This window comes from Aphelocoma coerulescens, chromosome 2 (assembly GCF_041296385.1).
Source record: "Aphelocoma coerulescens isolate FSJ_1873_10779 chromosome 2, UR_Acoe_1.0, whole genome shotgun sequence".
NCBI lineage: Eukaryota > Metazoa > Chordata > Aves > Passeriformes > Corvidae > Aphelocoma > Aphelocoma coerulescens.
This window is the reverse complement of record NC_091015.1, coordinates 44142648-44167898: the sequence shown is the minus strand read 5'-3', so window position 1 is coordinate 44167898 and position 25251 is coordinate 44142648. Positions and strand designations below refer to the sequence as shown.

The following is a 25251-nucleotide window of genomic DNA, read 5'->3' as shown; positions in this document are numbered from 1 at the left end:
TTATTATTCTTGTGCAAACCTTAAGAAAATGTCACCAATCTGCCTTGTCCCGATACTGAATGACATTCAAGTACTTAGTGATGGTAGACGAGCAACTCTGGGATGTGGAAAGGCATCAAAGGCTATTCTTCAAACTAAACTAGTAAACTCTCTTAAATTGTTTGTTATAGAGCATTCACTGTTGAAATGGGATAAGAGCATAGTGGCACATACAAAACCTGTTTTAGGGGACATGAAGTAGGAAAACAGTCTTGGAATAATAGTATTCTTGAATAACACATCTTGTGTTGTTCATTATTTATTGTTGAGCGGTTCTTAAAAACTAAAAAAACTGCCAGCATTCCCAGGTACCACAACTGGAGATTTAGTTAATAAGTTATATTACACAAGAACAAGACTCTTGTGAGAGCATAGTAGTTTTCTCAAACCAAAAATGTAGCTTTGAAACCTGATTTAAATAGTACTCTTTGCGTCAAATATATGGTTAGATATGGAATTGCACAGTGAAAGTTTTTGGTCTTGGATTTGAAGTTCCACAGCTGAGCCTTTCTGGAAACAGAAAACTACAATGTTCTGTAAAGAGCTCCTCTGTAAATAACTGCCGTTTGCAGCCATCACTCCAACTCACTAAAGTTCTTTCTTTGGGACTAAAGCACTAAACTCAAGGATAAAATTTAAGTAGCTCCTATATTTAGTGATACTGACATCCCCAAAAATTAATAATCTCTGCACAACGATGATAAATTTTAGCATATTCTTAAATTTTCATATAACTTATGATATATATATATATATATCTTATATATCTTATATATCTTATATTCATATATCTTATGTTCAGTAGTAAATTGCATTGAAATATTACCAGGTAAGGAGTCTGAGACAGAGCACAGCCTCAGTGCAGCTACTTGTCTTTTACTTTATCCCTTTCAGTTTCATTTAAATGCCTGTTTTTCAAAACATTGTAAATAGCAAGGTCACGTTCCAAACGAAGTAATTTTTAATGCTTGAGTGCTCTTTGCAAATAGCTGTTAAGTTTGCTTAGCAAGCATTTCTGTTAAGAGCAGATGACAGCAGTTTTGTGAAAGGTGATGTTACATAATGGTTTTACAAAATATTTGCTTTGTAGGTTTTGACATTGACACACCAGATGACTTTGGCAGGACTTGTCTTCATGCAGCTGCAGCTGGAGGGTGTGTAAAAGAGCATTCATGCTTTCATATTCAGTGTTTCTTTTTCAGTTGCTGATAATTTCTTTTTTCTATTATTTCCTCTCTGTTTTTCCTGCCCTCTCCCCTTGGAACTTAAGTAAACATGAAAATAATTTCAAGATGGATTCTATCTGCAAACAAAAAAATTAATTAACTGTTCAGCTTAAGAAGTTGTTGATGGAGTACAGTGTCCAAGTATCATCAGCCTTACCTTAGGTTTATGTTTGGGGATGAACTGATTTTTTTTTTTAATTCCCATGGATGATGATAAAATTTTTAGAATTTACAGCATTCAAAGATGGCATGCCCACCTCAGATCACTGTGGGACATGAGATAGAGAACAGCAACTTTGGGAAATTTGTTTTTACCAAATTCATAAATAAAAGGTCAGTCTAAATAAACTAAAAGCAAAAATTAAATTCCAGAGATTAGGTGGATGAAGTAGTCAGAACTACTTGCTCATCACTTGAGTTGTGATCCATATTGATTATTGTTATTGTATTGTAGGTTTTCTATAGCAGCTACTCAAAATTGCCTGGAAGAATTGGGTAATAAATTTCATGATACACTTTGTGGGACACAAGAACTCCATGATATTGATATTTTCATTTTTTCTGTTTGAATGTTGTTTAAGTAATACTGTTAAGTAATCATTCTAAGTCAAAAGTACTTGATAGATACATCCTTGTTGCAAGTGATTAAGGTTAAAATGCTATCTTTTCCATATAAAAACCAAATAATTTGTGACACATTCACTCATCTCCAGTTTAGGAAAGTTACCAAAATAGTGTTGAAACAATATAATACATCTATTATGATGATCATATTTTATTGAAAATTGACTACACTAAAAAGTAAAATATATATGTTGCAATTTACATTTGACCTTAAAAAATATGCAGTAAAATCTTGCCTCTGTGCTGGAATCCTGGTAGCAAAAGCATGTGACATGCAGGTGTTATTGTTTGTTTGTTTATGAGAATTGAATTTTTTATTGAATTAGGTTCATGTTTATGTGCTTTATGCATGCCATTTGGTATCAATTAAACTTATATATGTGGTCTTGAAATAATTTATATTCTTTATTGGTTTGGTCCAGAAATTACGGAATCTATTTTACATGCAGAAATGTATTTATCAAAAGTTTCATAATTTAGTTCAGTTCCATTAAAAATAACATTTGAGATGTATATGCGTAGCAGTTCTGATATTTGTAGAGGCCAATATTAAGGAAATAAAATTTGCAATCACAACTAATAGCGTATTAATTTAATAGGAATTTGGAGTGCCTAAATCTTCTGCTAAATACTGGTGCAGACTTCAACAAAAAGGACAGATTTGGAAGGTAAGACATTCTAGATTTGTATATTTTAAAGGGCTGTTAAAAGTGCTGCAGAAGCAGCTTACTGATATGTGACCAAGTCTGTGTTCCGGTTTAAATGGTTTTTTGTGATATGATGTCTCTAATAAACTGTGTTTCAGCAAATGTTCTCAAAAGTCACTAACATATTTTGTTCATCGTGTTTTGTTAGGTAGGTGTTTAGTCTTGTTTTTAAAGACTGAGTTTTATATTAAGCTGTAATTTTTATGAAGCTTTTTTCCTTATAACGTGGATCTAATGTGTTTAAATTGTTCTCATCCAAGGACATTACTAATGTTTTCCAAATAATGTATTAGTCAAATCTATAAATCTGTTGCTATTTATATGCTCTTTTATTAAAATACACAGTATTTTATTATAACTGCTTCACCTTTTTCCTTTCTTGATATCCATCCCTTTCTGTTTCCCTGTTTGAGGTCTGAACTCTTTTGGAATGACATTAATTTCTATTTTTAGTATAGGATTATTTAAGTTTAGATGGCAGGATCAGTACTCATGTAAAAATCTCACATCTCATAATGGAAAATATTATTTTCCAGGATGTGAACAGCAGGAGTAGGACTTAAGGAAAAAGTTATGGATCCAAAGTTGTATTTTGCTTTAAATTCCACTTCCATTATTTCCTGAGAAAGGAAATATCTGTCACAACTTTTGTCATCAAAAGTTGGGGTTTCCTGTTGGTTTGGATTTTGATTTAACATTCATGTTATATAGAGTAATTATTTCAGGAGATGGAAAAAATTAATTTAAAAGGGAGAGAAATGGGAAAAAGACATTTTAAGGGAGAGGAAAGAGCCTGAGTATCTCCTCAAAATCAAGATATTTATAGCAGCAGTCTCTCTTTAAAAATAGAAAATTGAATTCTGAGTCATCTTGGTCCTTTTAAAATTTTAGCCAAACTGGCATACTTAGAGAATTGTTTATGTATTTGAAGCTGGGATAAGTTTTCTCTGAGATTATACATCAGTACTAATATTTCATGGATTTGTTCTAAGAAAACAAGGTATATTTAGGAGTGCCTCTGCTATGTCACTATAGTTTTCCTCTCTTAGGCAAAATTCTGATCTGTTTATTAAAAACATCTGTTTGTGCAATGGTTGTATTTTATTTGTGCTATGTTTAGTTGTTGTGCAGTTTTTAATTTGTCCATATTTTTCCATGTGGCTTAAAATTGCTTAACAGAAAACAGTATTTCTAATGTAAACTGGATTTCCCTCTATAAGTTTACACACGAAAATTCACATAAAGCTTCCTTTAATACAAAGTTTGTGCATATTTCGGCTGGCAAATAAATCCTCTATATATTGTTCAACATTATTAAGTGGTGCCTAGAAAATGGCCCTATTCTTTAGTACTATAATGATGCATTCTTCACCAAAAATACTTGTTAAAAAATGTAAGGAGGATTTAAGTTTCACTTTATTTTGCTTTTTCTGTCTCTGTAATATTACTTTGCTGTTATTTACCATTGTACTTTTTATTTAAATGTGTACTAAAGAACTCCACTCCATTATGCTGCTGCCAATTGTAATTATCAGTGCCTGTTTGCCCTTGTGGGATCTGGAGCTAGTGTGAATGACCTTGATGAGAGGGGTTGTACACCTCTGCACTATGCAGCTGCATCAGACACAGATGGGAAGTAAGTAGCATGCTTTGTACTAAAGCCTTTCTCATTAGGATCATTTGAGCTGTGAATTTTGTGTGTGTTCTGCCTTCAGATTTGCTAAATGCATTTCTTGTATTTTTAAAGATGAAACCTGATGGTGTGTGCATTGTGTATAAAAGACTTTATGTAACAAGTATTTCAGAAGAAAAAAATTAACAACAGGAAAACATACTGTAAAAATTTCATGTCCTGTAATGCAGATGTCCTAATTCAGGAATTAATTTGGAATAGAGTTCTTAATCCCATCTGCTGTGTAGAGGTTGCATAAATATCCTTTGTGGGGGTTATTAAGTTAGTAGTGGGCAGTAGGGTCATTTCACCTTAAAATCAAATTCTGATGAAGGATGGATATTGACATTTCAATTATAAATGCTTTATCTATTTGATGTTTGAGTAAACTAGAGTTGTAAGGCCAACCATGACTATTTCTAGATAGTGTAAATTTTTATTATATAGTTACACTTTTACTAATGACATGCTTCCAGAATCTTTCATAAATCCATTGATCTCTTACATGTGTTTATTTTCTAACAAATGGTTATATTTGAAATATTTATCAATGACTTAAATGCTTGTATGCAAAGTGTATATAGGTAGCACCAAACTGATGAGTTTACTTAAGCTCCAGACCTTGTATATATTGAGGGGACAAGAAGAGCATCACTTGCTTGTGCACACAGCGACACCTTCCCTGGAGAAGTGCTGCTTCGTGCCAAATCATCTTGTTTTAATACAGCACCTTTTAAAGGGTGAGGGAGCAATAGGAATGAGGTGGCATATAACTTACAGATTGGGTTTTGAAGGCTAAATAAAGAATACTTTCATGGCCATTTAACTTATATTTGAAGAATGTGCTTTTTTTATGTAAAGCCAAATTTCAAAATTAAACTGCTGCTTTTTAGAAATAATTTCAATTCCTGCTGGAGCTTGCTGGGATAATTTTACTTTAATTGCTCTCTTACAAGTTGAGCTAGGATTAATTTTAGCTTCACAGTTGCTCTGAAAACCTCCAAACTATAATGGTTCTTCAGATGACATCGTTTTGCCATCTGTCTTAAAAAAGGCATGAGCAGGAATGATGATGACAATACTGCAGAGCTTTGTGAGGTAACTCAAAGCGTTGTCTATGGAGCCCATGGGCTGTTGCCCTTCTGATTAACATTTGAGTCACTGGAAGACAGGCTGCAAAGAAGAATGTCCTGAGGGGAAGCTTTTTATATTGATGCAGCAAGATGATTAGTAACAGCTGGAAAATCAGTAGCAGCTCATTCAAAACAGGAATGAAGTTAAAAATGATTACTGGAGTTGGAATATAAAGCCTGGGAAAAATCATGTCAGGAAATCATCTATATAAAATTCTAAAGATATTTATGTGTGTTTTTATGGTCTTTGTTCAGACATCTTTAAAGACAGATTTTAAAGACAGGGATGTTTTTGTTGAAAATTATTTTCTGGTTTATTCCTGTTTGAAAGTATTTCTTTTGTATCTTTAACAAATGCCTTTCATCCGGAGCAAACACCAGTAAGCCCCATTTTGCCAAGACTAGAGAAAAAAAACATGATTTCAGAATGAGATAGAATAAGCAGCATCTTAGGGGAGAAAAACCGATGCTGCTTCTACGTTAGAATTTTCTAATGGACAGTACACCAATAAATATATGGGAAATAAATTTAATTTACCTGGGCTTTCAGAGAGTTTGATTAATCTCCTATTTAAGAGACCTGTTGAAGACAGTTAAGTATGAGAAAAATGCAAAATTAGTCTCTCCTGGATGCAGAGAAACATCAAAAATAGTGGTCTGGTTTGCACTGGAAAGATTGGATGCATGAGGATTTTTTGTAGACTTGGCTCCATGCAGTGTACTTAGTGTATTGTAGAAATTTAGGTAGCCAAAGCCAGTGACATGTAACATTTATTAATCAACCATGAACATTAACACAAAATTACTGATTCAAATTAAAAACAAAGTTAGATGATTGGACAACTGAAATGTAAGAACTGTAATTCTTATTTAATGAGACAAATTGATTTCTCTTTGGGTTCTCAGAAATCTCATCCCATTTGAATTCAAATAAAAACATGCAAGCACAGTTGTCATTAATGAAATCCAGGTATTTGTTTATTGGGCAAATCAAACCTGAATTAATTGGTTAAAAACGTAGATATGCTTTACAAGTAGCTTTTTATTACATACACTGAACTAGTTTTAAAGTTACTTGCATCCTATGTTACATATGTTATTCTTTAAAACTCAAGAGATTTTACCTTTTTCACTACATACTAAGTCCTTGTTTATGCTGGGCAAAAAATGATGGAAGTGAGAGTGCACCTCTGATAAAGAGGTATTTAGTGACCCCAGAGAGAAGAAGGGATGGTGACCTGTTGTACACTTCAGAATAACAAATGGCTTCACCAGCAAGTTCAAGGTCATGATAATGACTTTGGAAAATGTTGCTTAAATGATAGACAACATAAAATTATGAAACAGCAGAGCTATTGCTTGCAATCATGTAGTGTGCACGCATGGAGTCTCTTAAAAACAGAAAACTAGGGGGAGAGTGAGCTGACTTGAATGCCCCTTTTCCATCCTCCTGGCTGAGTGTCTGTGGTTGAAACTGGGCTGATCATGTTCTGCCTTATAAATTTGTCTAATGAAAGTAACCAATGGTAAGATACAAGTATGACAACAATAGAGTATTTACTGTATAAATAAATCAAAAAAATAGTGTCAGGTAGTGGAAGTGTGTGTGTGTGTGTGTGTTACTTGTATGCTACCATGAAGAACTCAGCTACTGCTTCTCTTCTTTCCCCATGACAAACAGAAGAAGGGATTAATGCAGAAACACACACAAAATAGTAATCATTGATGTTAGCAAAGGTAACTGCAGTTAGCTAGGAGAAAAAGAGCCATGAAATACTAGTTTTAACCAAGTCAGATAACTCAGAAGATGCAGGATGTCTGCAGAGAGGGATTATTTAAAATTTTGAAGCTTTGTGATTGACCTTTACATTTGATGTAATGAGGTAGGTTTCTCTAGTCCTAGCCAATATTGTACATTAAATCAGTGTCCCTGTGTGCTGTATTCTATTTTCCAGTTGAATTGGAACAATTTATCACTTAGCATTAAGTTGAAATTCAGCATTTAGATACATGGTTGCATATGTCAATTTGAATAGGTGCCTGGAATACTTGCTAAGAAATGATGCCAACCCTGGGATCCGCGACAAACAAGGATACAATGCAGTTCATTATTCAGCTGCTTATGGTCATCGCTTGTGTCTTGAATTGGTAAGAAAACATCTCATAGATGAAAGGTATAAAAGCTGCTCTTACAGGGTGTGATGGAGAGGCCAGGGGATTCCTTCACCTCGGCTGTCAGCCAGGTCAATACTGTTTTTCAGCCTCTGTGCAGATAAATTTAAGCATTTGGTATTCCTAAAGTAGAAGCAAGGTGAGGAGCTAAGATGCTAGATACTGGCTTAAAAAGATGAAAACTTCTCAGATGAAGAGATAACCGGTTGAGGGATGTGGGATATTAGTTTTGGTTTGTTTCTGAACTTAGACTACACTACTAATATTTTTTGCTAGTGGCTGAGATAAAATAACCACAACTTATCCCATTGAGAACTGTTAAGAAATTTCATTAATGTCATTTGAAGGGAGCAAATGAAAATGTGGGGAAAACCTGTAAAGAAAGGGTGCCTTATAAAATAGTTCATGCAGTTACAATAACTGCTGGCCACATAATAGAATTTCAGATAATAAAGCCATAGTTAGTTTTTTATTGCTCCCTTTGCAAAAATATGTGTATGTTATTTGATATGCTGTGTTATACAACTTCAGTCTTTTTATTAAAATTTCACTTTTATATTTTAATGTATTCAGACATGAATTGTGAATGTTTTTAATTACAGATTGCAAGTGAAACGCCTCTAGATGTTGTAAGTGTATTATTTCTCACTTTTTAAGTACTACTGTGGAGCAAAAGGGAACATGTAGTTTTTGAAATACTGCTTATTTTTTAGACCTATTCAACCATTTCCTCAATGTGTGAATGTATTATTTAATTTCAAATACAATTTAGATTTAATTGGAATTTTAAAACAGGAAATTATTTTTTAAGCCATGTGGTTTTTTACTTAAACAGTTGGATGACCATGATATAAAAGTGTGATAGTGAAAATGTAATTTGAATCTATTTGGTGTTCTTCAAACACTTCAAATGTTTTAATTCTACTAATGTACTTAATTAAATATGATCTTGAAAAAGAGCCAGAATTAAAACTTTAGAACACATCTGAAAGTCACAAATATAAATGTATATACATAGATATTTTAATGCTATAACACTTTTGCTTTTCTTGGGTCTGTTTTTCTCTCTCAGAAAAGTTTTCTTGTTCTGAGAAATCCGTCCTGCCTTCTGGTCTTTCATACTGTTTTCTTGCTGACTTATTGCCCAATCAAAATGCTTACTTGGATGATGTTTGGGGCTTGGTTTTTTCCTACTGCTGCTACTTTCACCTGTCCTTGTCTTCCCTTTGTATTCATCTTACATATTGCTACTTCAGAAAAAAATAATAATTTTATTTTAGTTTCTGATTGAAGTATTGCATTATTATGCAAAGTTAAACTACTGGGCTTGGAACATGAATATGAGGGAGGTGTTGCAGTTGATTCAAACTCTAAAAGGTTGACAATTAGGAGGTGTGTAATTCTATACTATTCTTCCTATTTTTTCCCCTTTATTTTTCGATCTGTGTGTATGGGACACTGTAGCAATTACTGCTGAGTGTTTTCAAAGGTGAGGGGTTTTTGCACTCACTCTGACTTTCTCTCTCTAAGCTGATGGAAACATCAGGTACTGACATGCTGAATGACTCGGACAACAGAGCGCCTATAAGTCCTCTGCATTTAGCTGTAAGTGCTTAGTTCTTTAGTGATGACAGCTCATCTGCTGGCAAACAGTTGTTGCACGGGTTTATTCATTCTGGATTTTTTCAAAATGGGTTAATAACAATAAACAAAATGCAAACATATGTGCTAATATTCCTGGATGAAATATACAGGATGGTTTTTTGCATTTCACTTGAAACTTGCTTCATGGAATAGCTTTCATGTGGAATCTTCTGATTAAAATTTATACTAATGAAACTTTTATAAGACTTGTTCTGTGAGTAATTACAACTTTTTTAATCATTACACTGTTTTGCTCTCATAATTGTTCAGTATGAGAAATGTTTGTCCTCAATACTTTAAGAAAGATTTGCACAAAGAGTAATGTAGGACAGTGATGAAATTCTGTCTATACAAAAATAGTCAAAATACAGAGTAACCAGTTCAATGTGTAGCTTTGATCTTTTCAGTGAATTTAAAGGAATTGAAAAACCACACTGTACTTTCTGCAAATAGAGTAAGTCTCATGCAGCACCATATGTGTATATCTACATATCTCCAAAGTAAAAAATAATCTTTGATAGTGGTAAATGAAAGCTATTTGTAGTGCATTCTTCTTACAGGTGCTTTTATTTTTAATAATTGATGTAAAAAGCTAAAAGGAATTACTTAAGTTTGCCTATGTTCCTCACTTGAAGTAATCTGAGGATGATGTAACTACAACATAAAGCAGTGAAGCGTGCAGTAGTCAAAATACTGTTCTTTATGCAGATTGAAGACAGATGATTTTCTGAGAGTAGTTGCAGTTGCTGACTGAAAGGATAAAATAGAAAAAACCCACCAACCTTCTTGCTGAAATTGTGGGGTTTTTTTAATTAGTCGTAACTGTTGTAACTACTTATGTGCTGCATCAGTTACTCTTCTACATGCTAAAATAAGAATAGTGTCTTTACAATTTCATTTATGTAGTTCTGGCAAGAAAGGGAAAAATGCTAAGGATGGGAAAATTGAAGGATTTTCTTCTTCTTGTAGGCCTATCATGGCCACCATCAAGCTCTGGAAGTGCTGGTACAGTCACTGCTGGACCTTGATGTGAGGAATAACAACGGAAGGACACCACTGGATCTTGCTGCCTTTAAGGGACATGTGGAATGTGTAGATGTGCTCATTAATCAGGGAGCATCAATCTTGGTGAAAGATTATGTTGTAAAGAGGACCCCAATTCATGCTGCAGGTATGTGCTAGCCACTAACCTCTAAAATTTTGGTTTTTGAAGTGGATAATTTGTTTAGAAGTCTCTGTCATTAGTGTTCTAAGAAATAATGTTTAGGAATAGAGGATGACTTTTAAGGTATATGCTGTGCTGAGAAAGGTGTAGCAAAAGAGTTGCAGACAGGAACCAGTATTAATCCAATAAACCAGCTGAGCCCGAGGAGTGCTGTTCCACACTTCCCTCTGGAAGGGTGCATTGTCCTTGTCCATTCAGCTGGCTGTGCTGACAGGTGTCACTGACGTGTCCCTGCCTCTCTCCTCGTCTTTCACGCAGCCCGAACTGCAGGGCCAAATTTAGATAGGCAAATTGTGTTGCCTGTCTTGCCAGTAAAATACTTTTAAAAATTACTGGAGTCTTGGAGAATTTTGACAGTTTGAGAAGAGACATGAAAACTTACTTTGATTTTTTTTCCAAGGATTTAAAGGACTCCTGAGCATTTTCAAAATGACAGCAATCCTTTGCAGTATTTTCTTGCTGACTTTCCTAGAAAACATCTCTAGGCCTGCTTTTCTCTGAGTCTAGAATCCACACTATAGTCTTATTTTTATCTCGTGTTGAAAACAGTCTTATTAAATTTGACATTTATAGTAATGGTGTTACAGAAGTGTTGCAGTTAAAAAGAGCATTATGTACAAAACACCGTCATTCTAACCACTTAATTTGTTGTCCATCAGCACAAGCTGCATTCTTCTATTTGATTTAGCTTTCCTAACTTGTGTTAGCATGTCTGTCAGCTACAGAAACATGAACTGTCGCTGTGCTTCTGTGGGCTGAATACTGCAGCTGTAGGTCAGAAATAATTTCCTTTCCAAGAAGCAATCATTTATCTTTCATGAGTTGCATTCAAATGAGATTTCTCAATTTTCTGTTTGTTCTTTTTCCATTTTTTTTAACTGCTTGGTTTATTACATCGATGCGTTACATTTCCTTCCCCTTTCTAAATGTGATTTCCATTATTATTTTATAACTATACACATGCTACACTTGCTAACAAAATCTGACTATGATTTGCTAGGTATGTGTTTACCTGTGCCTTAAAACAGGCAAAAATTATGCTAATTCCTATACTGAAATGTTCCTTCTTGTGTATGTTGTATAAGCATATATTCCAATTACTTTTAATATGTGCAACCTCATTTATATGTAAAAAAAAAAAATCTGTTGGCAACTGATAGTTGGAATCAGTTGCTTCTAACACTGTACAGTTGAGAATACCTGATTTCTGAAATTATTTTCTATTGTTCATATTTTAATTTAAGTTATAACAATGGTCCAGCTGTACAGTGGGTTTTCAGGCTAATGGGTTTTAGTCTGAGCAGGTTGCCATCCTGTTTGAACTCTCTACTCAAAGGCAATTAATGTAAACCCCATATTTTTATAATGTTTTACAGCTACAAATGGTCATTCAGAATGTTTGCGGCTATTGATAGGAAATGCAGAACCACAGAATGCAGTGGACATTCAAGATGGAAATGGACAGTGAGTTTCAGTGATGGACATTCTGTTCTACACAAGTTATTGCATTTCATAAAAGAAAAAACCAAGTATTTTACAGTAGTTATTTTTAATTTAAAAGGAGATTATTGCAATAAACAAAAGTTGGGAGTGAAAAATGTTCTTGTTCAGTTGGAAGGAAACTAAAATGTGTCTTACTGCCCAAATACTGAGAAAATGAATTCTAGTTACTTAATCAGGACTTCTGAATTGGGGTGTTAGTTTGTTTTCTTGAATCTAAAAAGCAAATGAGTGGAAGGTCATTGATGATGTAAATCTTAACAGTGTTGCCTGGAAGGATAGCAGTTGTTATACTTGAGCTGAGTGCTAGTCTGTTAAATTTCCCAATGTAAATATCCACTTCATTTCTGTGTCTGCTTAGGACTCCTTTGATGTTGTCAGTTCTCAATGGGCACACTGACTGCGTTTATTCACTCCTTAACAAAGGAGCAAATGTAGATGCCAAAGATAAGTGGGGAAGAACAGCATTACATAGAGGGGTAAGAGATTATTCCCTTTCTTTCTTTTCCAGTTTCCTACATGCTAATTTCAAATAAAGACTTCACATGTAGTGTTAATGAATTTCTCATTATTCCCATCTTGCCATTTTAATTTTTAGTTATATTTTTAGTTGCATTGAAAAGATGGCTTCTGCCTGTTTACTACCTACCCTCAGAATTCCTTTGGATTTCTAGAACCTCCTAATCCTGCTGTAAAATGTTGAATGGAGAGGTCCTAGAGTAAGCTTTTTGTTCAGGGGAAGTAGTGTTAATGGGAGGAAGAAAAGCATGATGCAAGTCACATGCCAAGTATTTTGTTTATAGTGTCAGCCAGATAAGACAGTTGAATGAGCCCTAGAGATTAGTAGTTCATTCAGTGTTATTCCAAGAAAATATTCTGTTATCAGTATTATAATACATTGCTATTTTCCCAAGAGAATGGCTGATTTCAGAAACAAAACTTATTTTGCTTGCTTTGTTATGCCTTAAAAATGCAAGAATTTGCCTGAGGTTTGCTTGCTTTAGTTCTACACCTTGGCTGATATACATGAGTATTTTCAAACTGGCCCTTTCCTGTCTCCCTCTCACAGGCAGTTACCGGCCATGAGGAATGTGTGGAAGCTTTGCTTCAGCATGGTGCTAAGTCCTTACTACGAGACTGTAGGGGACGGACCCCCATCCACTTGTCAGCTGCGTGTGGCCATATAGGTGTTCTGGGAGCTCTCCTGCAGTCAGCTACTTCTGTGGATGCAGCACCTGCAATGGCAGACAATCACGGCTATACATCACTGCACTGGGCCTGCTATAATGGTAAAATGCATTAAAATACAGCTCTAAATCTATTTGTTGATATCGGGGTAGAAGTTATTAATACTTACAAAAGCAATGTATAAAGTCTGTCCTCTTTCAGTTTGTTTCAGTGAATGAGAGAAGGTAACAGGCACGATGTCTTGAAGAGAAATGTATTAACATCTAATACATAAAAAGAAATGTTTGCTTTTGTCCTTCATTTTTTTCATATACTGCCTTAGTTTTATGCCTCAAGGAGTCTTTAAAGAAAGTCAGCATAGTACCTTTGAATAGAAATGTGCCACACATCCCAAAAAAATAACCTGCATAGGGAGGAATGGTTTCAGATTAAATCTGTCTTTAAACTTGCTTCATATCAACTATGGTAGGCATAAGAAACTCAAGTATATAAAAGCGATTCAATAAGAATTTTGTTTTTTCTTCACTGATCATTTCATGGGTTTGAGAGTGAGGGAGGCCTTAAAATGTAGAAAAATCATTCAGTTACTTTGCTAAAGATTTTGTTCTGTGTGTTCATTTAGAATGTAGCAGAGGTTGTTTTTTATTTCATCTCTGAGTGACATGATAAAGAAAAATCAAGAAGTAAGAGATTAGACCTTCATTTTACCAGTTATTATTAAGTGAATAACTACTGAGCTGGGTGATAATTTCAACTAAATGTGGAACAAAAATAAACCTCAAATGGTGGAGTTGTTTTCATGTAGACAAAGTGGTGAATGTACAGAAGAGTTTGAAATGCGGAGGTGTAAAGAATTAAAGTGTTCTGGATGTTCTTCAGACAGCATGAGATACCTTCTAACTTCATAAAGTTTAGAGTGTTACATGTCAGTTTGATTTTCAGGGTTCTAAGAATGTATTGGTTCCTAAATGTAGCCCTGTTGAATATAACTAGCCTTTCTTTGAAACTTTCAAATACAATACTGCTTAATCTAATATAGATGCATATTTTTCATTGTAAACCATAGTTAAACCATTTCCTTTCTTTTCAATACCTAACTTTTACATTTGCTTTAGGTCACGACAGTTGTGTAGAGCTGCTCCTGGAACAGGAAGTTTTTCAGAAAATGGAAGGAAGTTCTTTCAGTCCCTTGCATTGTGCTGTGTAAGGAAGTGCAAAATTATTCTTCATAAATTTCATTGCTGTATTTAACAAAAGATTTATCATTCTGTAAATAACAGTCTGTTTAATTCATTATAGGATAAATGACAATGAAGGTGCTGCAGAAATGTTAATTGATACACTAGGTGCTGGTATTGTCAATTCCACAGATTCAAAAGGAAGGTAAGAGTGTAAATGCAGAAAGAATGTTTGTAATGTGATACAGTGGCTGTGCTAAACTCTTCAGTCATTTGGGGTTTTGTATTTGCCACTTATATTAATTCCTCATTCCCCTGGTTTTATTCTTTGAAGGTTTTTTTATACTCTGTGCTAGAAATAAATTTTAGATTTTTAAAATCCTGTTCTGATTCAGTAAACTTGAATTGGGTTTTTATTCTACAGGCAAGTTAGAACATGTTTTAAATTTTATCCCTTTGTGGGTACAGTTTTATGCATCTTTTATTTTTTCTGAATTAAATTGTATTTCTGTTATAAACTACGGGGGTGGAGTTATTTGAAACCAGAAAGGCAGCAGTCACAACTCCAGAAATACTGATTGCAAAGGATCAGTGGGAGAGACTTCCCAGTGTTCTTTATTTGTAGGATCACAGCCAGGGATGCCCCTTTGAATACGGCAGAAAACATGGCTGAACATGGCCATATTGTCTTTTGATCTGTTGTAGAACTCCTCTGCATGCAGCAGCTTTTACAGATCACGTTGAGTGTCTACAGCTTCTGCTTGGTCACAGTGCTCAAGTAAATGCTGTAGATTCTTCTGGGAAAACACCTTTAATGATGGCTGCAGAAAATGGACAGACGAATACAGTTGGTAAAGAGAAAGCTTTATCTATTTCTGCTCTTAGCTTTATTGATCTTACTGTGGGTGAAGTAGCCTTCATATATATTTTTGTCAAAATACTATTTTAATTTTGCACAAATGTAAGCCATTTAGATTTTAAGCAATATGCTTTCAGTTAATACAAGTCTTTATTTCCCCAGAGGTGCTGGTTAGCAGTGCTAAGGCTGATCTGACTTTGCAAGACAGTTCTAAGAACACAGCGCTCCATTTGGCTTGCAGCAAGGTGTGTGCGTGGTCTGACTTATCAGTGCTGAGCTTTGTGTTATCAAGCACTGTGTGAAAGTACTGTTACTTTGAAAAAACAAAGCAATTAGTGAAGAATATTTGGTGTGTGACAGATGTTTGTTCTGTGTTAAGGGTCATGAAACTAGTGCCTTGTTAATACTGGAGAAGATTACGGATAGAAACCTCATCAATGCCACCAATGCAGCCTTGCAAACGTACGTATCAGCAGTGAGGGTATTTGAAAGATGAGTTCTTGGTGTGTATCTTGCTCATAAAGAGGAATATTTTTCAGAATTTTTTTTTCAAATTCATTGTTAATAGGTACCAAGAGTTGAACCCACTTGGAATTGAAATGGTGTTTTGCTCCTATTTAAAGCTCTAAATATTTTGTTTCTAGTGGGTGAATGGGATGATAAATAAAACTTACATTATTGGGATTCCTGTGTGGAGTTACTGCAATCCTCTGAGATTTCCTGTAAGCCAAGATTTTTCTATTTTAAAAATTATCCAGTTTTTCAATTAAAAATCAATTTATTTAACAACTTGAGGCAAACTAAGACTTGGTCTTCAAAGATAACTCCTTTTAAAAAAAACTGCCTGAAGTGTGCTTTTATTCTTCAGCATGCTTTCTGTTTCATGTTTCAAGGATGAAACATTATTTCCTATTAAATATCGTGGAGAGTACACTATTCTTAAACCTTCCTGAAGATCTTCTCTCATTAAACCTACTTGGTTAGCCCAGATCAGAAGGAAACCTTAGAAATGTATGGTATGTCATACCAATCAGGATGGGTTACTAAAATGACTCTTCTGCATTTTTTTCCTTTTAGAGAATGCATTTGTGTTACAGGCAGTACTTGACACACAATGTGTAGCTGAGTTATGCACATGAATTATTAGACTGCTGTAGTATTGCCATCACAGACCATTTAGGAAAAAGAAAAAACCAAAAAACCCTTACACTGGAACTTGTAAGCAACTCACATATTATTCTGGCCTTACAGCCCTTCTGGACTCTTGCCATATTCACTCTTACAGTGCTTCCAAGTATTCCCTGAGATCTGCTTGAATTAAGGAGTTAAAATAGTAAGAATTCTTCCTTTGCTTTTGCTGCTCACCATGGAGCACCTCAGGCAGCATGAAATAACCAGAAAGTAGGAAAGGATTGATTGCCTCCTTTCTGGCTTGAAGCAAGGATGTCTTGAGAGAAGGAAAAGCAAAAATGAGATGAGAACAGTTGTGGGAAAGTATGCTACCACAGGCTCATGTAATTCCACCCACGTGCCTTGGCTCAAATAGTCTGATCAAGAGATGTCATGGGATAAAATAGGTACACATTTGCACCTCCATGAAGTGTTTATATAAATTGCAAGGTTTTAAAAGTTGTTTTAAATATTACTGCTTTAGCAAATGTTTAATAATTAAGTTGACTTTCTGAACAGCTTAAACAAAGTCCTTCTTTGTGGCAAGATAAGCATTAAAATTGTTGGTCTCTACATTAAAATTATTTTAATTACAGTACACTTTTCAGTATGTCTGTGGGGTGTGGTAGTTCTTGAATTTTTAATACTTTAATGTAAACACCATAGGTACAGCTGCTCCCGTTTGTATCTTTTGCATTTCTGATATCTAAGAAAGGCATTTGTTTCCAACTCAAAATATAGCTTATAGTTAATTCAAACAACTTTAGGAAACTTAGAATGAATGAAGAGCAATATAAAGCAGAAGGGAAGTAAGCTGAATATTCTGTTTCCTGCTGAGTGATGGTAAGGTTTTATTTAAGCCAATTTTGAAAAACTGTTGCATTTGAAAAAGATATCATTAGAATATTTAAGAGAAAGCTACACTTTTCGTTTATAGAGCAAGTCAACACAAAATTGATATATGGTTAGTAGTTTGAGGCTTTGAAAAGTAAACTGCTTTTCTTGCTTCATGCATTATACTGTGAGATATATTTTCATCTCTAATCACAGTGGAATAGGGTGGTTTCTAGAAGGCAGATTGATGAAGTGCTTCTGCATTTCTTATGAGTATTTGCATGCAGTAGCAAACGACTGCCATTCTGCTGTTAGAGCTGCAGTGACTGATGGCAGTGATATGCAGTATCTCTCAGATGTGACAGTATCTGTTACATCAGTTGAGTGGGGGATTTATCAACAGTAGGGTGCCAAGTGTTTCTGACTTTTTAACATGATAAAGTCCATAAGCATGCACATCTTTACTAGCAGCTGCTTCCTCACTGTGTGCTGCCATGGAAAGAAGAAAGTTCACAACTGGTATTGTAGAGTGTCTTTGCAATAAGAAAAGAGATTTGCTGAGTTTCCTATCTTAGTTATTACATCTACAGTATTTATATAATGTATTACATACATAGAAATATAAGTATTACATTTAACTAGATGCAAGCTACCTATCGTACTTAATGACTTGTTCTAAGGTTTATATATGAGTTTGCTTGTCTTCACAGACCTCTGCATGTTGCTGCTCGAAATGGACTAACGGTTGTAGTTCAAGAGCTTTTAGGGAAGGGAGCAAGTGTACTTGCTGTAGATGAAAATGGTAAGAAAAATCTAACTTTGTTTCCCTGTAAGGAACTGTGGTTCTAAACTTAACTCCCTGAAAAGCAATAACTGTGGAAACTTCAGATGAGCCTTCCAGTAGGTTGCCCTCAGAAAAAAAGGTGTTGGCGGTGAACCATTTTAGCAAAGCAGCAGTAGAGAGAGTGAAAGCTTTCAGAACGATGCAGGTCACGGCACAGAAATGTTTGGTTTGCATTTGTAGTTTTATGATGCACTATAAAAGTAGTTTTATAATGCACCTATAAATGCAGTAGCTTTGGCATACCAAAAATGGTCAGAAAAACATAATGCTCAAAGTAAAATATAACTTTCAGCTGTTAAGAAGCTAGATTGAATTGCTATTCATTTTGTCACAGTAGGTATATCAGTGTTAGCTTTTAAAAGCTAGTATGATTTACAGCTCTCAGTTACTTTTCTCAAGCTTCTGGCTCTTCAGAGTTTTTTGGCACATGGAAGTAAGAAGAAGTAACTGCTTTATTACAAGAATAAATCCTGCACCTTGTAAGAACAAAAGAAAATTAGATTTACTGACTAATTTGCATATTTTCATGTAAGACGTCTGTGGTTCTTAGAAGCTGTGCTTTTAAAAGTGTAAGGCTCCGTCTCTCATGCCATGAAAGCAGTAGCTGGGATTTGGGGAGGGGTGAGGGAATGGCCTTGGATTGTTTGCTTTTTGGCTTTGTTTATTTGGGTTTGTTGTGTTGTTTTTTAACTCCAAAAGTGATGTGCCTAATTCATAATTCTAATTCTATTTCCACTTTGGAAAGTTCTTCCTCTCTTGATGTTCACTGTGACTTTTTCTATGTGTTTCTCAAATTACACTGCTTAAAGTGACATGGGTGACTTAAAGATCATTCCTTGCCTAAAATAGGTCATAAGAGTAAGTGCTAAAAGCAACTCCCTAAAATGAAAAGATTGGAAAACATATCTTTTTTATTTTTGTTTCTCATCACATGTATGCTGGCTGGAGACATTTGCCTTCTCATAGGCAGCCCATCAGTCCCTTGTTAGGATGGATCTTTGACATAACAAAGGAAAACATTAGGAAACACATTCGTGTCAAAGTACCCTGGCAGCCTGGGGATCTAAAAATCTTCTTTTTAATTCTGCTCATATTTTAAATTTTAAAGTAACTCTTGAGCGCTATCTAATATTTTTCCTCACTGTGGTTCTTTCTAATAGCAATTGCTTTGTTTACAAAATTTTAAGCAGCCTTGCGGATATTCACAATGAATTCTTTTTCTGATTTCAGAAATAGGCACTGGAATATTTTGGATCACAATACTGACCTTACTTTATCATAGTCCAGATAAATTCAGTGATCTGCCACACAAGATTAGCATTTCATATAGAGTTAGATGAGACGGGAGTTTAGTTTTAGTTTTAGAAAGTTTTAGTGTTTTACAGGGAAGTCTGTCTTGATACATGAAACATGCAACCAGCAGAGCCTCAGCTGTTACAGAGTGATGATCAGCTTTTTGTCTTTGAATTTGTCCCTTTCTGTAAAAGCTACATTGACTTTTTGCAAGCAGTCTCTATTTGTATCTATAGCTGTATAAATTGAGTCCTCTGCTGCTCTATCTGAGCTATAGATCATTTTTGAAAAATGAGCTTTGAAAAAAATCAGCATCAGTCCAGTTACCTGCATTTCAGTTTATATAGTTTATAAGATTTTTAAAACTCTAGATTTGAAGTCATACTGTTTTTGTTATAGAGCATCTCTTAATGTGGTGAGATTGTTTTTGTTTAAGAATTAATGTCGGTAGAAAAAATTTAATCCTCTTGGTTCTTAAAAAATTAAATGCAGCTGAAACAGCAAATTAACTCTCCAGTATACTTCCCCAAAGCAGTTGTGTTGAGGGTTCATTCTCAGCTCTGTATCCGTTCTTACTCAGATTTCAGTTGTTTTCCCATGTTTCCACACCAGTCATGATGAAACTGCCATCACCTTCATCTACAAAAATTCTGTTGAATTGGACATTCTTAATGTAAATTTGCCTGTCTTAAAAGAAATTACTGGCTTTTTCTTTCATTTGACACCATATGAAGTTTTATTTTGTCACTCAACCAACTTTTCAATTTTTTTTTGTTTGTTTTGTAGTGGTTTTTTTCCTGACTATTTAAGTTGTATTTTAGTTTATATTGGAGATGTCCAGTTTTCTGGAAGGAATTTTTCTGTAAGTGCTTACAAGATAAATTGTGCCTCAGACTCTCATCTCTTTCCCAGTGTTAACACTTCATTCAGTTGATCTTGAGAACTCTCATTGCACTGACAACAACCTTCTGATTTTCCTGTAGACACCTTCCTTGAAACTTTCAAGCCCCAGGGAAGAAGCAGCTCTGCATTTGGGCAGGGGGAGCCCCAGCCTTAAGTCAGTGTCCATCACGCAGACTCTGTTTTTGTTGTGCAAGGAGGCTGCCCCACCTCACTCTGCTTCTATTGCCCCACTTACAAATGAAGATAGTAAATATTTTGTTGTTATTGTTGTGTGAAGGCTTATGCAGGTACAGCTGCATATTGTGGGGACCATTACAGGAGAGCTGAGTGAAGAGTATTTCAGTGGAGTCAGTTCACTTACCAACATCATCTTCAAAGGAAATATCAAGTATTTATATCTTTTGTTTCTCTAACTTATGAATTATCACTCTGCAGTTAAGTGACATAAAATTACAATTTGTTCTTACAAATTTGAATTGATATAGTGGAGTTAATGTAAGTTAATATGGTGGAGGACACAGATGTCAGTCTTTTGTGGTGTAAGCAGTTACTTCATCTTGCTATGTCTAAGGCAAGAATAAAACTGTGATATTTTATTCCTGCTTATGAAAGCCAGGAGCTCGAGACCAACAATTGTATATTAATTACAAACACAGTTTTTAGAGAACAGAGAACTTTTAACAGAAGCAAGTATTTTGTTTAATCCTTACATTGACCTTTTTTTTAATGAACTGAGTTGCTCTGTTCGAGAAGGAACATGAGTATTTAAGACCCTAGAAGTCTTTAAAAGGGGGAGGGGGAAGGGGGCAAACAAACAAATAACACCTTAAAAATAGCAGGTGCCTGCTTGTTTTTCTTCTTTGAACTTTTTTCAAGTCACATTAGTGAAAGAAATGGTGTTGAATATGACCAGCTTGAATAAACTTACTTTGTGTGTCATCTTACCTTCATACAACCTCCAGCAACTGTAGATACTAAATGGTGTGCATCTGAGTATCAGTTCTGAGCCTTCTGTTCTGCCTTACATGCCTGAAATGCAGTCATGATCCAGGTGTGGCAAGCTCTGGCCCTTGCTTCTGAATCCTCTCAAAATGTATCTCTTCTGCAGACTGTCACTGTTAACTCTGAGCTGTTTAAGTGCTGTGGTACCTTACTAACAATGAAAACATCTGCTGCGCTGCACTTCTGTACGGCCCTATCGCATGGTCAGCTGGTGCGTTCTGTGCTTGAATTATCTGTGTTTCCTTGGATTGTGTGCTCCCTTGGGCAGGGACTCTTGTCTTGCTCTGTTCAAAGCATCAAGCACAAGGTCTGTCCTGAGCAAGTAATACTTCAACTGCAAGTCCCCTGCTTGCTGTTTTCTTAATTTCTAGCTACAGTTATTTTCCATAATGTGCTTACTGGTTTAATACTTATGTGCAATTGTACAATACAGTAACTGCTCCTGGGCTCTATCCTAAAACTTGATCTGGACCTACTTCTGCAATAAAGATGATTCCTTGGTAGTTAAAACACTTGCTGGTAGAATGAGCATTGCCTGTTTTCCCTGCCTTCCTAAGGTCTGGATAGAAATCTATCATGCACTTTGCGTTAAAGCCATCTATTATTTAAAATTACTCGTGTACTTTTTATTTGGATGTTGTACACCTTTAAGCTCTGGACTGGGGGTAGTGCGGGACTTCAGACTCCCGAATGTACCTGAATATGAGTCTTCCTTTTGAGCTCACTGTGGGCATTTCTGTCCCATGCAGTGAGCGATGCTGCAGGGTGACCTGGGCAAACACTGCCAGGTGGAGCCAGGGAGGGGGAACTTGTCCTGCTCTTGGCAGCAGAATTAGCTGTGGTCTGTGGTTGTACTTAGGAGACTGCCCTGCTTTTAGAGCTGCCAGTGGCACCACCAAGTGCAGTCCCTTGGTGCTGTAGGTGCACCAAGACCTGTGCCAGAATTCGCCCTCAGGCGCCGTGTGAATGGTTAAGCCTGAGACAGGAGCAATGCACATATCTCCGCTGAGGAGAATTTGAAGCATTTTTCTTTGACATTGAATGAGTAGAGGCAAGTACACAGAGAATGGTAAGCTGCAGAAGGAACAATGTTGGAGGATTATTAGAGCCACAGAAACCCAGAAGAGATGTCACAGCTACGTGACCTGACTTCAAATCATTCCACAGCCCGAGACCTGCATTTGGGGGATGTCACAGCAGCAATGCCTGGCAGAAGTTTGGTTGGACAAGTTGGGCAACCAAGAGGTGTCTCTGCAAGTCCTAGCCTGCTAACCCAGCTAGCATTTCCTCAGCCTTCTCTGGATTTCTTAATTGATACCCTGAAATAAAAGTTAGGCATTGGCTTTATAATTTACATTATTAAATATTGTAATAAAGTATAGGTTAATTGAACTTTATACTCTGCCTTTTCAATTAACTGGCCCTAATCCTTTAGCCAGCTTGTTACTGAGATAGCACAGTGTTATTAAAGTAACTGTGTGTGATGAACAGCTGTGGTGGAGCCTCTGGATGAAGAAACATTTGAGCTGTAGTTTCTGCAGTAGCTCTTTAGTAAATACCATCACCTATCACTGCTGTTAGTTGTCTCTTCTCAGCTAGGTGACTTCCTCACCATTTCCAGATCTGGGCTTTTCTCACTGGCCTAGAGTGTCTGGCTGTGCTTAACAAAACAATTACATCTTTTTTGCAAAGCCCATTAATTTCAAGATTGTTTTTGTAACCAGAAGTTTAAAAATACTAATTGATAATGCATTTATTTCATTTTTTTTTAATTTTTTGAACAGTGTGGAACTAAGCAGTGTAAAATACTTTTGCAGCTGAAAGATTGTATGAACTTGGAGAAATTTGTACAGTGCCTTTATTTTAAATGCAGCTTTTGTTTTCCCTTGATTTCTAGGTTACACGCCAGCGTTGGCCTGTGCGCCCAACAAGGACGTGGCCGATTGCCTGGCTCTCATCCTGGCCACCATGATGCCTGTTTCATCGAGCAGCACATTGCCCTCCCTCACCTTCAATGCCATTAATCATTACACCAACACCTCTAAAACTGTCACCTTCGATTCCTTGCCAATCATGAGGAGTGACCACAGCTCCTACTGTACTTTCAACAACATTGGCAGGGAAGGTGGCTACCCCTACACAGAAGAAGACGAGCTCAATGACTCAGATTCTGAGACCTATTAGAAGATACTTTTTGTAGGTCTGAGTGAACCCTCACGCTGGAAGGTCAGACTTGTGTTATCAGAAGGCTGTTGCTGTTTGAATACAGAAAGAGGACACACCTTTGAGAAGATGTTTTTTTATTGTGGTTGCATATAAAAAAAAGATCTGTGAGACTCTAGGAAGATTTTTAAGAGCATATTTTGCAGAAGAAGCATAAATTCTTGAATAAATACTTGGAATCCATGGCAAAAAAAAAAAAAATAAAGAATGTCAAAACTGTTTTATTTAACTGTATTCTACCATTCTGTTTCTGGTGCCGGGAGTAATTCCTGCAGACTGGGCACCCAATTCGGTGTAAATGAATAACACTATTGTACAAGACAAAGGATGCTAGATTCAAATACTCTCAATAAACCTAAAACCATTTTGAAGGCAATAAATGAGTTTGGTACAGTAGGCATTGTTTGTGCTGCAAATTGCCAAAGGACCAAATAACTTAAAGATTTTTTTAATTAAATACGTTTTTGTGAAAACTGGAATAGGTTATTTGAGAAGTTATTTCAACCAAACCTTAATTACTTCTGGAAAAGAAGCTTAGATTTGGGTTTAAATGTTGAATTTTATTTTTTTTTAATCATCTGAAAGCCTTCCGACACTATTAAATGTACCATGAAAGAAAGCAGATGTGCTTTTAAGTTTTATTTTCGTTTTCTTTTAGGTGAAATGAAAATGATCTGTCATACTTTTATAATACTAAAATTAAACCAGCTAACAAGGTGAAGTCAGGGTGAAAAATGTACAGTGTAATAAACAAGGGAAGCAAGGGGTGGGAGTTGTGGGAGGGAAGAAGTAATTGTTGCACAGTTACAGATTTTTTTTTTAACTTTTGGGTTTTGGATTGAACTTTTCTTAATTTAAAAATACACGAATAACTTGGAAACTATGAAACTGCATAAAAAATTGAATGAAATGTCTTGGTAACCCTGTTGTGACTGAAAGATTTTTTCAGTAATTTATCTACTTCCTTACATCATAAATTTGTGTGTAAGATTAAAATTGTATATCACTGTCACCTTTTTTTTTTTTTTAATCCCAGATTTACAAAGGGGGGAGGGAGGAGGGGAGGTGAATTTAAAAGTATATTTCCCTATTAGAGAAAAAAGTACAGTGTCTGGTCTGTGGGAAGAGCTGTGTATCTTTGTTGTGCTCCATTTAGAAAATAAACAGCAGAAACAGGTCCCTGTAATGTAGTTCAGACTTGCCCAAATATTTTTGTTAATTTATAACAGACTACTGTGGTTTTTTTAATTGCCTGAAGAATGAAAAACTGACATAAGTAAGCTGAAGTTTTGTCTGTTAAATATGAATTTACTTTATTTGGTTCTGCTTTAACTATAACTGTTACTTTTCAAGTGAATTTGTTTATGTACATGCAAGGAATCCTTGCATGTCCTGGCAAAGTACCAATAAATTACTACAAGCTGATTCCAATTTCATTTTTATCCTTTTTTTGTATTTTGAAACTGGAAATCTTTGATATTGTAAATTAACAGCTGCTTTTCTGAACAAAGTGTGGATACATGGGACAATATTTTGATCTATTTGATAATTTTGTGGGATTTTTGAAGAATTAATGAGCATGTACATAGAAATAGTGACTGCTTGAATACTGTATTTACCTGCACTCTTTCAGTACTTCAAGATTCCTGTATATTTTACAGAGTATAATAAAAACCCAATTGTGAATTCTACTAATGAATAATTTATCTGTATGTACTAAGAATTAATGACAAGGTCTCTTGTTGAACTGTTGGACTCTATAACATCTTCATGAAGGCTTTGCCAGCATTTTAATTCTAAAGTGAAGGTGAGCTA

The 25251-nt window shown here is 35.4% G+C and overlaps 1 protein-coding gene across 3 annotated transcripts in view; it reads left to right on the top strand.

Annotated features, from left to right (window-relative positions):
• The window catches only part of ANKRD28 (ankyrin repeat domain 28), a 118741-nt gene extending 93874 nt beyond the window's left edge, over positions 1-24867 (top strand). For all 3 annotated transcript variants that reach the window (XM_069007225.1, XM_069007224.1, XM_069007223.1), the window contains 17 exons: positions 1130-1193; positions 2489-2557; positions 4092-4232; positions 7438-7549; positions 8176-8202; positions 9104-9178; positions 10187-10388; positions 11819-11906; positions 12304-12421; positions 13012-13231; positions 14246-14333; positions 14430-14513; positions 15014-15159; positions 15330-15412; positions 15547-15629; positions 17882-17973; positions 23111-24867. In XM_069007225.1, coding sequence (XP_068863326.1) covers positions 1130-1193; positions 2489-2557; positions 4092-4232; positions 7438-7549; positions 8176-8202; positions 9104-9178; positions 10187-10388; positions 11819-11906; positions 12304-12421; positions 13012-13231; positions 14246-14333; positions 14430-14513; positions 15014-15159; positions 15330-15412; positions 15547-15629; positions 17882-17973; positions 23111-23397 — 1979 coding nt within the window. In that variant the 3' untranslated portion in view covers positions 23398-24867. The remainder of the gene's footprint in view (positions 1-1129; positions 1194-2488; positions 2558-4091; positions 4233-7437; positions 7550-8175; positions 8203-9103; positions 9179-10186; positions 10389-11818; positions 11907-12303; positions 12422-13011; positions 13232-14245; positions 14334-14429; positions 14514-15013; positions 15160-15329; positions 15413-15546; positions 15630-17881; positions 17974-23110) is intronic.
• The last annotated feature ends 384 nt before the right edge of the window (positions 24868-25251 follow it).